The sequence below is a fragment of the Tachyglossus aculeatus genome, chromosome 4 (genome assembly GCF_015852505.1).
Source record: "Tachyglossus aculeatus isolate mTacAcu1 chromosome 4, mTacAcu1.pri, whole genome shotgun sequence".
NCBI classification, from domain to species: Eukaryota; Metazoa; Chordata; class Mammalia; order Monotremata; family Tachyglossidae; genus Tachyglossus; species Tachyglossus aculeatus.
In genome coordinates, this window is record NC_052069.1 from 86,356,864 (window position 1) to 86,373,554 (window position 16,691).

The 16,691-nt window shown below is 43.6% G+C and overlaps 1 protein-coding gene across 1 annotated transcript in view; it reads right to left on the minus strand.

Annotated features, from left to right (window-relative positions):
• Positions 1-16,691, minus strand: part of LAPTM4B (lysosomal protein transmembrane 4 beta) — a 103,559-nt gene that overhangs the window by 64,460 nt on the left and 22,408 nt on the right. Inside the window, exon 2 of the mRNA XM_038745294.1 lies at positions 11,178-11,289. Within this exon, the coding sequence (XP_038601222.1) occupies positions 11,178-11,289 (112 nt within the window). The remainder of the gene's footprint in view (positions 1-11,177; positions 11,290-16,691) is intronic.

Below are 16,691 nucleotides of genomic sequence, written 5' to 3' on the forward strand. Positions count from 1 at the left end.
ACTTATCAATTGCATCCTCACCTGCTTTCTCTCTGTCTTCTCCTCCACCTGACAAAAATAGGTCTTTAACCTTCCTGGTTTCCAGGCTGGTTGCCTACATCAGCTGTTTCAGATTTTAACTCCCTCCTAAAAGCCCCAACATCTCACCTCCCCATTACTTTCCCCTAATGACCTTACCATGTACTTTATCAATAAAATGAGACCATCAGGTGAGATCTCCCTGCTCCTCTCCAGTCTCCCCTCGTCCAGCCCCTGCTTCAATTCTCCCATCATTTCCGCACCTCAAAAGATTTCCTGCCTCCTCTGAAATTCTACCACCTTCACCTGTGCCTCTGACCCTATCACTTCTCACTTCAGCAAAACAGTTGCTCCTTCCCATCTTCTTTCCCTACCGCCATCTTCGACTGCTTGCTTTTCAATGGCTCTTTCCCCACTGCTTTCAAACATCTCTGTGTATTCCCCCATCCTAAAAAATAAAAAACACACGATCACTCAAGTTATGACCACTTCTCCCTCCTACCACTCCTCTCCAAACTCCTGAAAAAAGTCAGTTATTTAAACCTGCTGCTTCCACTTCCTCTCCTACCCTTTCCTCAATCTGCTGCAATCTGACTTCCACCTCTCAACTGTATGGAAACTGCCCTCTCTAAAGTGACAGGGACCTTCTTCTTGCCAAATCCAAGAGCCTCTACTCCACCCTAATCCTCTTCAATCTTTCTGCTGCCTTCAACACTGCGGCCCACTCCCTTCTCCTGGAAATATTGTACTAATCTTGGCTTCACTGACATTTGTCCTCTCCCGGCTCTCTATTTCTCTGACCACTCCTTCTCAGATTCTTTTGCAGCCTCCTCCTCTGCCTCCCATCCTTGAGTCTCAGTTCTAGATCCCCCTCTATTTTCCATCTACACCCACAGTAATACACGAATAAATAAATTATGGATATGTACATAAGTGCTGTGATACTGGGTTTGGGGGGGATGAACAAAGGGAGCAGGTCGTTGTGATGCAGAAGAGAGTTGAAGAAAAGAAAAAGAGAAACAGTGTGGCCTAGTGGAAAGATCCCAGGCCTGGGACTCAGAGGACCTAGGCTCTAATCACAGCCCACCACTTAATAATAATAATAATAATAATAATGGCATTTATTAAGCGCTTACTATGTGCAGAGCACTGTTCTAAGCTCTGAGGAGGATACAAGGTGATCAAGTTGTCCCACGTGGGGCTCACAGTCTTCATCCCCATTTTCCAGATGAGGTTACTGAGGCCCAGAGAAGTGAAGTGACTTGCCCAAAGTCACACAGCTGACAATTGGCGGAGCCGGGATTTGAACCCATGACCTCTGATTCCAAAGCCCGGGCTCTTTTCCACTGAGCCACGCTGCTTCACTTGTCTGCTGTGTGTTCTTGGGCAAATCACTTCACTTCTCTGAGCATCAGTTATCTCATCTGTAAAATGGGGATTAAGACTGTGAGCCCCACATGGGACAGGGACTGCATCCAACCTGATTTGCCTGTATCCACCCCAGTGCTTAGAACTGTGCTCAACACATAGTAAGCGCTCAACAAATACCATTAAAAAGAACAGTACCACCACCACCACGTTGGCATAGAAAACTGAATCTGGCTGCTGCAATTCTCAACTAGACTGCGCTTTCCTGTACCCCAAGAATGGGCAGAGCGGGAAATGGTAATCCTCAATCTATCACCAGAAGCAGCAAGGCTCAGTGGAAAGAGCCTGGGCTTTGGAGTCCGAGGTCATGTGTTCAAATCCTGACTCTGCCAACTGTCAGCTGTGTGACTTTGGGCAAGTCACTTAACTTCTCTGAGCCTCAGTTATGTCATCTGTAAAATGGGGAGTAAGACTGTGAGCCCCACGTGGGACAACCTGATCACCTTGTATCCCCCCAGCGCTTAGAACAGTGCTTTACACATAGTAAACGCTTAACAAATGCCATCATTATTATTATTATTATTCTCTGTGCCTCAGTTACCTCATCTGTAAAATGGGGATTAAAACTGTAAGCCCCCTGTGGGACAACCTGATCACCTTGTAACCTCCCCAGTGCTTAGAACAGTGCTTTGCACATAGTAAGCGCTTAACAGATACCATCATTATTATTATTACCAACACAGATTTCTCTACCAAGGGTAGAAGCCGCCTATTCATTCAATCATATTTATTGAGCACTTACTGTGTGCAGAGCACTGTACTAAGCGTTTGGGAGCAGAGTGTCTCAGTGGAAAGAGCCCGGGCTCTGGAGTCAGAGGTCATGGGTTCAAATCCCGGCTCCACCAATTGCCAGCTGTGTGACTTTGGGCAAGTCACTTCACTTCTCTGGGCCTCAGTTACCTCATCTGTAAAATGGGGATTAAGACTGTGACCCCCCCCGTGGGACAACCTGATCACCTTGTAACCTCCCCAGTGCTTAGAACAGTGCTTTGCATGTAGTAAGCGCTTAATAAATGCCATTATTATTATTATTATTATTATTATTATTATTATATTACAATATAACAATAAACAGAAACATTCCCTACCCAAAATGAGCACACAGCCTGCAGGGAGCTACCTAGTTTCTGGCCTGGAAGATTCCAGCTGCTGGATCCCCCAGCAACTGCAGGGACAGGGTTCAACACATCCCTTTTCAGGAAACTCAGCAGTTTTTTTTAAAGACAAATAAATCTCTTAGCCTCTCCAATTTTCCTGAGTGTTGTTTGAGTGTCCCCCTGACTGTCAACTTGCATGGACCTGGCGGGTGGAGCAAGGCACTGTGCAATAATAATAATAATGATGATGGTACTTGTTAAATGTTTACTATGTGCCAAGCACTGTTCTAAGTGTCGAGGTAGATACAAGTACATCGAGTTGGACGCAGAACCTGTCCCACATGGGGCTCACACTCTTAATCCCAATTTTCCAGATGAGGTAACTGAGGCCCAGAGAAGTCAAGGTCACACAGCAGACAAAGGGTGGAACCGGGATTAAAACCCATGACTTTCTGACACTCAAGCTCATGCTCTATCCGTTAGGCCATGGTGATTCTCCATCAGAATGCCAATTAATTCCTCTGCCCAGATTCTTGGAAACCAAGTCTTTATGTAGGGACCGAAGCTCAGCCCCTTGCTTATGATGGGAGATTCCATCACAGCGCTGAGGATGAAGCATTTAATGGCAGAGAAGCTTCCGCAGTCTTGAACAAGATCAGGAATAATGCTTTGGTCATGATTTTCCTTTAAAATAAAATCCTTGCTTTCCCTGTGTATGACCAATGATGGACTCTAAATCAGTCAATTGTATTTATTGAGCGCTTACCATGTGCACAGCACTGTATTAATTGCTTGGGAGAGTACAACCGGGTTGGTAGACACTTTTCCTGCTCATGACAAACTATGGGGGGAGACAGACATTTAATATAAATGAATAAATTATGGATATGGACATACTGCTGTGAGCCTGAGGGAGGGGTGAATAAAAGGAGCAAATCCCAGTGCAAAGATACTGCAGAAGGGAGTGGAAGAGGAAATGAGGGTTTAATTGGGGAAGGCCTCTTGGAGGAGATATGAGTTCAAGAAGGCATTGAGGGTGGGGAGAGGCATTGTCTTTTTGGATATGAATAGGGAGGGTGCTGGGAAGCTGAGCATGGCAGGTTCAGAAACATTTCTGTTTGTGATGCTACACCCTCTACACATAGCGTACCCACTTTTGGGGAGGGGTGACACCTCCAGCCCATCATTTAAAGGCATTATGAACCCCTTCTTCCTTTGTTCTATGCCTTTTAGGGCAAGTTACTCATTGCAATTGCCTGTTGTTAATAATGTGCATTTTGCTTTAATTCTATTTGTTCTGACGACTTGATACCCATCCACATGTTTTGTTTTGTTGTCTGTCTCCCCCTTTTAGACTGTGAGCCCATTGTTGGGTAGAGACCATCTCTATATGTTGCCAACTTGCACTTCCCAAGCGCTTAGTACAGTGCTCTGCACACAGTAAGTGCTCAATAAATACAATTGAATGAATGAATGAATTGGGATGGCTACACCCTCCTGTGACTGCAGAAGATTTGATTAAGGTTGGAAGTTTCACTAGGTCTATGAAGCTTCACTCCCACTGAACCTCATTTTCTGCATAAAGCACTGACACAAAACACTCTTAATCAATTCCAGGCCTACTTCTAACTTTCTTGGCAAATTTCTTCTCTCTCTGAGGATAATATTATAAGCATTTATCTACCACAAGTTCAACAAGATTAGGAGAATGAACTTCGAAGATATAAAGCTCTGTGGAAATGCCATTAATATTTCTTTGGCGTTAAAAGCTGTTTGCGTGACCCTGAATAAGGCATTTAACTTTTCATGGCTTCGACTCCACTGTGGAAATTAACAACATCCAGCAGGGACTATTTCCCAGAGGAGGTCGTGAAGATAAATGAGACTTTTTTTAAAAAAGGTGAAATTTCTTTAAAGAGGAAAGGCAGAATATAAATACAATTTATTTTGTATCATGATTATTGAACATCCTTCCTTCATAGGGGTGTTGAAAGGCCAGCACAGTGAGAAGGATAGATAAGGTATTTTGAGCCTTTCAGAAAAGAACTTTATAAATGCAAACTATTATTATGACCCCTGAGAACTGAGCAACACATTTGGGAATGTATTCTGGACCTAATATCATCACTGCAACATCAGCGCATTTCTACTAATATTTTTTCCATATGTGTCTGTCTGCAGACCCTTTTCCCCCTTTATTCTTTGTGAGGTCCATGTGGCCAGGGACCCTGTCTAATGCCCACACGTGTATCCTTTATCAGTATATAATAAAAATAATAATAGTAACTGTGGTACTTGTTAAGTGTTTTCTGTGTGCCAGTCCTGGCGGGGGATACCGGCAAATCGGTAGCACCTGTCCTACTCTGGTCTGACAGTCTCAATCCCTATTTTACGGATGAGCAAACTGAGGAACAGAAAAGTGAAGTGACTTGACCAAGGTCCCTCAGCAGACAAGTGGCATAGCTGGGATTAGAACCCATGCCCTTCTGACTCCAGGCCTGTTCTCCATCCATCCATGTTGCTTCTCAGAAATAGAACTTCATCGAACGACGGAGGTCGCGGAGGAGGGAGGAAGGAAAGCGGCATGACGTGCGACGGCCCTGCGATCCAAACGTGGCCGGACTCCGGAGGGGGTAGGACCCGCCCCAGATCAGCCCAGTTTGCCCTCTCCCACATCTCACACCAGAGACCAAGTTCACGAAAAAGGTCGTGAACCACTATACCTAGTATAGCGCTTCGCACAAAGTGCGTACTTAATACTGTTGTCTCTACAGCAACATAACTGTCTTGCCGCAAAAGAGAAAATGCACAAAAACAGCAAAGTCTAGTGGAAAGAGCTCAGGCCCTGGACTTGGAAGACCTGGGTTCCAGTCTCGGCTTTGCCATTTGTCTCCTTGGGTGATATTGGGCAAGTCACTTAACTTCTCTGGAACGTTTCTACCACCTCTGTTATATTGTACTCTCCCAAGTGCTTGTTACAGTGCTCTGCACACAACAAGTGCTCAATAAGTACTGTCGATTGACTGACGGATCAAACAGTCCTCATCGATTAGCCAGATGTTGTTAATTTTCCCAATAAAACTCCAGGAGGTCCTCTATCAAATGCTTTAATCAAGTCCAGACACTAGTAAAATTCCATTTAAAAGTGGTGAAACCTATTTGTTATGTTTAAATGTCTACTGTTTACTGTTTTTCAGTCTAAACATACACTCTCTCTCTCTCTCTCTCTCTCACACACACACACACACACACACACAAACACACACACACACACACACTTTCCCTAACTCCAGAAGAAAACAAAAATCCATTCTTTTCATTATGGGGAAAATTTTCAGATAACCATTATTTTCTAAACAAAGGGAATTAACACTGTTATTGTATAAATCCCTCAAACTTCCAAAATCAGCTTACTACCGCCCAAGTGAAATTACAGCTTAATGAGTTTTGAATTTTACTCCATTCTACACATAAATGATATGTTGTGACTAGCTATTCTAGTATAAAGCACGTGTAAGCACTCACCATCATTCATTCATTCATTCATTCAATCATATTTATTGAGCGCTTACTGTGTGCAAAGCACTGTACTAAGCGCTTGGGAAGTACAAGTCGGCAACATATAGAGGTGGTTCCTACCCAACAATGGGCTCACAGTCTAGAAGGGGGAGACAGACAACAAAACAAAACATGTAGACAGGTGTCAAAATCGTCAGAACAAATAGAATTAAAGGTATACACACATCATTAACAAAATAAATAGAATAGTAAATATGTACAACTAAAATGAATAGAGTAATAAATCTGTACAAACATATATACAAGTGCTATGGGGAGGAGAAGGAAGTAGGGCGGGGGGGATGGGGAGGAGGATACCCTTGTAACTAATTGATCCTGGTCAACAGTGGTTCGATGGGGAAACACATATTTTACAGTTTAAGGTGTTTTCTTATTCTAGAATTAGGAACCAGTTTCATTTTTAGCAAGTTATGTTCTGTGATTTTGAATGAAGGACCTTTTAAAAGAGGGCAAATCAATCATTTCAGCTGACATTTTCAATACAACTCAGGACTATAGAAAGGTAGTTACACAACGTTTTTTAAAAAAACGAAAGCAATATTCTTAAAGCACACAAGCAGATCAGATCAGAGGGATATTTAATATAGGAACGAGGGGAAAAAACTAACATGTAGAGACAGCAGAGAGGCTCACTCGCCAGGGAAAAATACATTCCACTGAGTCATTTATGAAGAATGCATCATCCTGATTCACAGGTCATACATTGGCTTTTTTTTATGGTACTCATTAAGTGCTTATTATGTACCTGGCACTGTACTAAGTGCTAAGGTAGATACAAGATAATTAGGTTGGACTCTGTCACTGTACCACTTGGGGCTCACAATCTAAGTAGGAGGGAATATAATTTAATCATTAATTTAAAAGTGAGGAAACCGAGGCACAGAGCTGTGTCCAAAGTCACACAGCAGACAAGTGGCAGAGCCAAGATTAGATCCCCGGTCTTCTAACTCCTGGACCAGTCTTTGACAAGACCACACTTTTTCCCAACCGTAACCATAAATCTTTCATATCCACCATGTGAAATATGATTTTGAATGTAGACGGAAGCCTCAAATGTACTTGATTTGACAGCTAGAATATTACAAAACAGAATTACTATTTTAAGCCCTTAGCCCTTTCAGACCTCTGAAGTCAGCTAAATTAAATTTACACTGACAATCTTTACCAAGGTTAATCTCTGAGAATCAGGATTAGGATAAGGCATTCAGTTTTAAGGTCACTTTCAGTTTGCTCAATGGTTTTCTGTTATAACTCCTAGATTTTCAAGTTGAATTATGTACAAAGGTTTGTTTAGAAATGCAGCGTTCCTCAATCTGGCCACATTTAATTAAAATGTCAATTCCCAATGTTCTGTAGTTGTATTTACACCTTTAAAGAGAAGCAGCATGGATTAGTGGATATAGCACGGGCCTGGGCATCAGTAGGACGTAGGTTCTAATCCCGGCTCTGCCACTTGTCTTCTGGGAAACCTTGGGCAAGTAATGTAACTTCTCGGTGCCTCAGTTACCTCATCTGTGAGCCCCATGTGGGACACGCACTGTATCCAACCTGATTCTAGACTGTGAGCCCACTGCTGGGTAGGGACCGTCTCTATATGTTGCCAACTTGTACTTCCCAAGTGCTTAGTACAGTGCTCTGCACACAGTAAGCGCTCAATAAATACGATTGAATGAATGAATGAATTAGTCTGTATCTACCCCAGTACTTAGAACAGTGCCTGGCACAAAGTAATCAATTAAGAAATACCATAAAAATACAAAAAAAAATATTTATACTTCCCCTCATTCCTCCCCTTTCCTTCCCCCTTACCTCAACTTTTCCTCCCTCGACTCCTTTATTTTTCCCTTGCTCTTTCAACTAATGACTCAATAAATGGCATATTTTAAGTACCTCCAATCTGAACAGTAGGTTCTGCACTGTGAGCCCCCTCTAGACTGTGAGCTCATTAGAGGAAAGGACTGTGTCTGTTGTTGTAGTGTACTCTCTCAAACACTTAATACAGTGCTTTGCACAAAGTGCTCAATAAATACTATTGAATGAACAAACTAAATACTTGGAAGAGTACTACAGCGGCTGACCGCGTGGTTCTTGCCCTCAGGGAGTTACGATCCACTCGGGGGATTCAGAAAGAAATGATTTACAGATGGTAAAGACCCGAAGAAGAACAACGATAAAGCAGAAAGCGGTACGCACACATCAGGACAAAGCAGGTGAACAAATCAATACACGGACAAATATATAAATAAAAATGTATAGGTTGAGGCTAGGACTGAGGTAATAATAATTATTATAATTATGGTAATTGTAAAGAGCTTACTATGTGCCAAGCACCGTTCTATGCACTGGGGTAGATATAAGTTAATCAGGTTGGACAAAGTCCCTTTCCCACACAGGGCTCACACTCTTAATCCCCATTTTACAGATGAGGTAACTGAGGCACAGAGAATAAGCGATTTGCCCAAAGTCACACAGCAGACATATGGGGGAGTCAGGATTAGAACCCATGACCTTCTTACTCCCAAGCCCATGTTCTATCCACTATGCCACGCTGCTTCTCTACACGAACAGTACATCAGAGGTACAAGCGCTAAGCGTGGATGTTGGATAAAATGCCTGGGGTGTTGGGATTTAATGGGGGAGGATTTCCTTGGAGGAGGCGGGATTTTAGGATGGCTTTGAAGGTGGAGAGAGCTGTAATCTGGCAGGCTCAGAGAGGGAAGGGAAGATGTGGGAAGGCTATTCCAGGAAAATACTACTAATACTACTAATAATACTATTATTCCAGGAAAATACTACTAATAATAATGATGGTGTTTGTTAAGTGTTTACTATGTGCAAAGCACTGTTCTAAGAGCCGGGGTAGATACAAGGTGATCAGGTTGTCCCGTGTGGGGCTCACAGTCTTCATCCCCATTTTACAGGTGGGTAACTGAGGCCCAGAGAAGTGAAGTGACTTGCCCAAAGTCACACAGCTGACAAGTGACGGAGCCAAGTTCAGAACCCGTGACCTCTGCTAGGAGTCAGAGGTGGGAGAGTCGAGAGTGAGGTAAACCTCTATGGTAATAATAATAATAATAATAATAATGGCATTTATTAAGTGCTTACTATGTGCAAAGCACTGTTCGACCCCAACCACGGCCCAGCCTAACTTGGCATCGTGCTCCAGATGAAATGTTGGCATGGATCACACACATCTCTTAGTTCGTGCCTGATCTCCTTGCTCTTATTTTTATCCCAACTCCTGCGTGGCCTAGTGGATAGAGAAGGACCTGAGATCTAATCCTGTTCTGCCATTTCTCTGCTGTGTGACCACGGGTAAGTCACTTTACTTCTCTGGTCCTCAGTTACCTCACCTGGAAAATGGGATTAAGACTGTGAGCCCCATGTAGGACATGGACTGTGTCCTACCTGATTAGCTTGTATCTACCCCAGTCCTTAGTACAGTGCCTGGCACATAGTAAGCGCTTAACGAATACCACTATTATTATCATTATTATTACCCACAAATCGGGTTTTCAACCCTTCACCCCACCAAGACTGTATTCTCTAAGGTCAATAGATCGGTCAATCATATTGGGTGTTTACTGTGTGCAGAGCTTAGAGGAGTACAAAATAACAATATAACAGAGTTGGTAGACACGTTCCCTGCCCACAAGGAGCTTACAGTCTAGAGGAGGAGGCAGACATTAAAAGAAATAAATTACGGATATGTACATAAGTGCTGGGGGACTGAGGGAGAGGTGAATAAAAGGAGCAAATCTAGGTGCAACAGAGATGTGGAAGTGGGTGAGAGAAAAGCAAATGAGGGCTTAGTTGGGGAAGGCCTCTCGGAGGAGACGTGCCTTCAATAGGGCTTTGAAAGTGGGAAGAGTAATTGTCTGCCGGATATGAAGAGGGAGAGAGTTCCAGGCCAGAGGCAGAACATGGGCCAAGGTCACCAGTGATCTCCTTATAAGCTAAGATCAAAGGGTTCTACTCTGTCCTGATCCTCCTCATTTGGTTTTAATAATATGGACCACTCTCTCCTCCTCAAAACACTAGCTGGTCTTGGTTACACTAACACAGTACTAACCTGGTTCTCCTCCTACTTCTCTGTTCATTCCTCTTTTTGTTTGCTGGCTCCTCCTCTGCCTCATCCTATTCCTTTGGGAGTCCTAACAAGGAACTTTTCTGAGCCCTCCACTCTTCTCGTTCTATACTCACTCTCCCGAAGAGCTCATCCGCTCATCTGGCTTCTGTTACTCCCTCTATGCGGATGACTTCCAAATCTCTCTCTCTCTAACCCTCACCACTCATCTGACCTGAAATCCCAAATCTCCTCCTCCGCCCCCTCTCTCACACTGTCCCTCCAGCTTAGAACTCCTCTTCCTCCTCAGACCTGTCAGTTATCAGTTCTCCCCACTTTCAAAATCCTCCTAAAATCCCACTTACTCCAACAATACACCTGGATTAATTCTCAGCATCCTAAAATGGTAGACTCATCAACATGACTGTGAGCCCACTGTTGGGTAGGGACTGTCTCTGTGTGTTGCCAATTTGTACTTCCCAAGCGCTTAGTACAGTGCTCTGCACATAGTAAGCGCTCAATAAATACGATTGATGATGATGATTTGTGAATTTATTCATATCCATCTCCAGCACTTTGGTATATGAACATCATGCAATATTACAAGTATTTGTTTATTCAAACGACTCTATTTGTAAATATCTTTACATCCTTCTCCCCTGTTAAAAGCATAAACCCCTTGTGGGCAATGTAGGTGTACTTTGTTTTATACTTTTTGCAGTGTTTTACACCCAGTGGGACCTTAATAAATACATTACAATTAATTTGTATCAATGAGGAGAGCTTTGTAGGCTATTCATGCACCCCAATATAATTCATCAACAGAATACTTAATGATGAACAGTGCATGAAGACCTTCTTGGATTGCAGATGGCATATTTTATATCAGTATTTGGAAAGATACCCTGCAAATCAAATGAGTGCTTTAAAGGATGCGATTTCAGAAGAAAAGCCGACACAGCTCCACAGTGATTATTTAATGTACTTACTGGCATCATCCATGAATTCAAAGTCACCCCCGAGTTCGGCACTTGATAAGTGGAAATGGTTAGGATCTGCCAGGGCACTCAGTAAAATCAGCAGCACCACGGCATTGAGGATCTGCAAGGAGAAAGGAGAAAGGGGTCAGAGCATGCCCTAGGGGATAGAGCACAAGCAACTCCCTCTTCTAGACTGTGAGCCCACCGTTAGGTAGGGGCCGTTTCTATATGTTCCCGATTTGTACTTCCCAAGCGCTTAGTACAGTGCACTGCACACAGTAAGCGCTCAATAAATACGATTGAATGAATGGGAGTCAGAAGTGTGTTAAGCAAGAGTAAATCCATCTTGTAATCCAGATGCCATTTTCTAAGAGGCTATTCTTTGACCCCCTGGGCAACAAGGTCGAAGGAAGAAGTGAAGGAGAAACGGTATTATTTTAACGAAAAGTGTTGCAGAAGACTTGAGTGGCCCGGGAGAAATGGAATTGTTTGGCACAGGGGTTTGAGGAGGGGCTAAATTGCTGGAAAAGGGTAGGGGGGGTTGCCATTGCCCCTGGCTTATCTGGTAATGAGGAAGACAGCAGGCAATCCTGAGCAGCCTTTCTGCAACCCCACCCCCCTGAAACAACAGATAAAAGGGAGAAAAAAATGGTCCCATCCCCACGGGGTGAAACCACCTAAGCCAAGATACTGGTGGCCACGATGAAACCACTTAAGCCATGTTTTGCGGCCGTGGCCAAAGCACTGAAGACTTGAACCAAGACAACATGCTGTGAGCACCCGGACTCCTTAAACCCCTTCAATATGGGATCACCTTCATAAAATAACTTGGGGAAAGCCAGTTGGAGGGGTAACTATTCTCTGTGTGTGTGTATGTATGCATCTGCCCCCGTTTTTGGTACATTAAGTGTGAAATAAAGCTTTCCGTTGTACATAGTGTTGGTTTGGTTTCACTTTTGTAACTTGCCATTGAGCGCCTGAATTTAGAGGGGAGACAATCTGCAGGGAAGGGCTCCATAAGTTAAGGGCCTGAATTTAGGGGGAGTCAAATCCTGGTGAAGGGCTCATAGGTCAAGCTTCTGAAACTAACGGAGGAGCAATCTCTGGTGACGGGCTCCTGACAAGAAGGTGAGGCGTTCTAATCCTGGTCCCACCACTTATCTGCTGTGTAACCTTGGGGAAGTCACTTCACTTCTCTGGGCCTCAGTTACCTCATCCGTAAAATGGGGATTGAGATTGTGAGCCCCAGGTGGGACAGGAACTGTGTACAACTCAATTTGCTTGTATCCACCCCAGCGCTTGGTACAGTGCGTGGTACATAGTAAGTGCTTAACGCATACCCTCATTATTATAATAACGAGGGACTTGGTTCAACCGGTTTGAAAATTCTCTAGGGAAAGTCCCTCTGACAAGAATTAGTTAACTGATGGAGAGGAGGTCCTCCGGCTTCAGCATTAGGTAGAAATTAGAGTGACCTGAAAAGCAATTTCTGCGTCAGTCTAAGGAGGTAAAGACAGATGGCTCACAGTCAAGGCTACAACGAGGGCTAAGTGAGAAGCACTGAGGCCTAGTGGATAGAGCCCAGGCTAGAGAGTCAAGTCAGAAGGACCTAGGTTTTAATCCCCCCCTGCCAGAGTTGATTTAACTCTCCATTGGTAAAATGGGAGGTGGTGTGTCTGTTTATTGTCATATTGTACTCAGTTATTTCTTCTGTAAAACGTTACCTCAGGGCCTCAGTTACCGCTTCTGTAAAATAGGGATTAAGACTGTGAGCCCCATGTGGGACAGGGACTATGTCCAACCTGATTTGCCTATATTCATTCATTCATTCATTCATTCAATCGTATTTATCGAGCACTTACTGGGTGCAGAGCACTGTACTAAGTGCTTGGGAAGTACAAGTTGGCAACTTGACCTCAAAAGTTTCCGGTGGCTACTGATCAATCTGCGCATCAGGCAGAAACTCCTCACCCTGGGCTTCAAGGCTGTCCATCCCCTCACCACCTCCTACTTCACCTCCCTTCTGTCCTTCTCCCGCCCACCCCGCACCCTCCGCTCCTCCGCTGCTAATCTCCTCACCGTGCCTCGTTCTCGCCTGTCCCGCCATCGACCCCTGGCCCACGTTATCCCCCGTCCTGGAATGCCCTCCCTCTGCCCATCCGCCAAGCTCGCTCTCTTCCTCCCTTCAAGGCCCTACTGAGAGCTCACCTCCTCCAAGAGGCCTTCCCAGACTGAGCCCCTTCCTTCTTCTCCCCCTCATCCCCCTCTCCATCCCCTCATCTTACCTCCTTCCCTTCCCCACAGCACCTGTATATATGTATATATGTTTGTACATATTTATTACTTTATTTATTTATTTATTTTACCTGTACATATCTATTCTATTTATTTTATTTTGTTAGTATGTTTGGTTTTGTTCTTTGTCTCCCCCTTTTAGACTGTGAGCCCACTGTTGGGTAGGGACTGTCTCTACATGTTGCCAATTTGTACTTCCCAAGCGCTTAGTACAGTGCTCTGCACATAGTAAATGCTCAATAAATACGATTGATTGATTGATTGATTGATATAGCTCCGCCCCAGCTCCGCCAATTGTCAGCTGTGTGACTTTGGGCAAGTCACTTAACTTCTCTGTGCCTCAGTTACCTTATCTGCAAAATGGGGATGAAGACTGTGAGCCCCCCGTGGGGCAACCTGATCACCTTGTAACCTCTCCAGCGCTTAGAACAGTGCTTTGCACATAGTAAATGCTCAATAAATGCCATTATTATTATTAATAATAAATGCCATTATTATTATTATTATATAGAGATGGTCCCTACCCAACAGTGGGCTCACAGTCTAGAAGGGGGAGACTTCCACCCCAGAGCTTAGTACAGTGCTCTGCACAGAGTAAGCACTCAATAAATACGGTTGAGGAGAACTAGTGAATGTATGTGTCTTACTCAAAGATTCAGATGCACTGTGGCCTCATGGAAAACAATCAATCAGCATTTTTTATTGAGTATATATCATGTGCAGAGCACTGTACAAAGGACTTGGGAGGGTACAATAGAGTTGGTAAGCATGATCCCTGCCCTCAGAGAGCTTTGTCCAGCAGCATGCGCCTTGGGGTCAAGGGATCTGGGTTCTAATCCTGACCCTACCCTCTTAACTGCTGTGTGATCTTGGGCAAATCACTTAACTTCTCTGTGCCACAGTTTCCTCATCTGTAAAATGAGGATTAAGTATCTGTTCTTCATCCCTCTTGGACTGTGAGCCTATGTGGAATAAGGACTGTGTCCCGCCTGGTTAAGTTGCATCTACCCCAGCTCTTAGTAGTGCTTGGCACATAGTAAGTGCTTAATAAATACAATAATAACAGTAGTTATTATCATTATTATTAAATGTGCTTTGCTATTGTGGAGAGCAGAAGAATTCCTTCTAAGACAATGGGGAGCATGATCATTTATAGAGAAGCAGCGTGGCTTAGCGGAAAGAGCACGGGCTTGGGAGTCAGAGGTCATGAGTTCAAATCCCGGCTCCTCCAACTGTCAACTATGTGACTTTGGGCAAGTCACTTAACTTCTCTGGGCCTCAGTTACCTCATCTGTAAAATGGAGATTGAGACTGTGAGCCCCACGTGGGACAACCTGATCACCTTGTATCCCCCCCAGCGCTTAGAACAGTGCTTTGCACATAGTAAGTGCTTAACAAATGCCATTATTATTATTATTATTCCTAGGTGGCATGGTCATACTTTGAAAAGTTGGATCAAAATTACTCTATGGAATAAGGCTTTGTCTTTCCATGAATTTTACTATTCTAGAAGTCCTCACTTCTTCATAAATGTTCTCTGCCCTCAGGGAGCTGATAGTGAAATGGAGGAGATGGACAAAATTGCTTTTAGATCATGAGAGCAGAGAACAGAAAGTAGAACAAACGTATTAGGGAAGAGATAAAGTCTTTGTGGACTATACTCCAGATAAATGTCTGCTATTTGCTGATGATGGCATTTATTAAGTGCTTACTACGTGCTAGGCACTGAAGTAGATAGAAGGTAAAGGATCAGACACAATCCCTGCCCCACACGGGGCTCAGAGTCTAAGAGGAAGAGAGAACATGTATTATAAACCCATCTTACAGATGAGGAAACTGAGGCACTGAGAGGGTAGGTGACTTGATGATGTCACCTACCTGGTTTCACCTGTATATATGTATATATGTTTGTACATATTTATTACTCTATTTATTTATTTTACTTGTACATATCTATTCTATTTATTTTATTTTGTTAGTATGTTTGGTTTTGTTCTCTGTCTCCCCCTTTTAGACTGTGAGCCCACTGTTGGGTAGGGACTGTCTCTATATGTTGCCAACTTGTACTTCCCAAGTGCTTAGTACAGTGCTCTGCACACAGTAAGTGCTCAATAAATACGACTGATTGATTGACTGATTGATTGATGAAGGTCATACATCAGACAGAGGGAGGAGCTAGGATTAGAACCTTGATTTCCTAAACCCTGATATTTCCATCAGGCCTCCCCCTCTAGACTGTAAACTCATTGTGGGAAGGGAATGTGCCTGTTTGTTGTAGCATTGTACTCTCCCAAGCACTTAGTATAGTGCTATGCACAAAATAAGCACTCTCAATAAATTAGATTGAATGAATGAATATTGTTTCTCCTGGAGCTCTTGTTTTATGGCCATTAAAAGGAAAATGAAACTTTCCACCCGAGATGAGTCTGTAACATCTTGACTAAAGTCTGTCTATATGTCAACATCCCGGAATATTTTCACTGGTCTAGGGGGTGTGTTTTCCTCATTTGGAGCCATTTTCTCACATCCTGCCACTCAAAAGAGATAATCTCTATGCCCTCTTTTAGACTCCAGATGAATTTCAAAGCTCTGTCCTGGGTAATCATCCTTTAGCTATCCTAATTCCCTCTGGAACTGGTGATGCTCTAAGACCTGTGGCCATTTCATTTAAACATTCTCCCCAGAGAGATGACTTCATTTCTATCCCTGGATCATTCGAGTACCTCTCTGGTGATTTATTTAATGGACCACTCCGAATCCCAGAGCTCCATCCCCCAACTGATATTGCAGTTATGGCACGTGGGCCCTCAGCCATCAGAACTGGCACTTTTCCAACACTGATTTTAGGGTCTGGGGGACAATACACGTTATGGAGCAGATGGACAAAACAAAGGGAGACCCCTGCCCAAGAACGAGACTTTACCTCTCTCTGCACAGCAAATGACTTAATGGAGAAGCAGAATATTTTGGCCTCTTAGGTCAAAATCCCATCCATTCTACTGGATGCCTGTATATTTGGAATTTTTACTTTTGGCTTCCTTCCACGTGAACCTGGAAGGAGAATATATGTGGCTCTGGAGCAAGACAGAGAGAGAGAGTGTGTGTGCAAGCTCATTATGGGCAGAGAATGTGTCTGCTGATTCTGTTCAATTAATCAATCAATCAATCGTATTTATTGAGTGCTTACTGTGTGCAGAGCACTGTACTAAGCGCTTGGGAAGTGCAAGT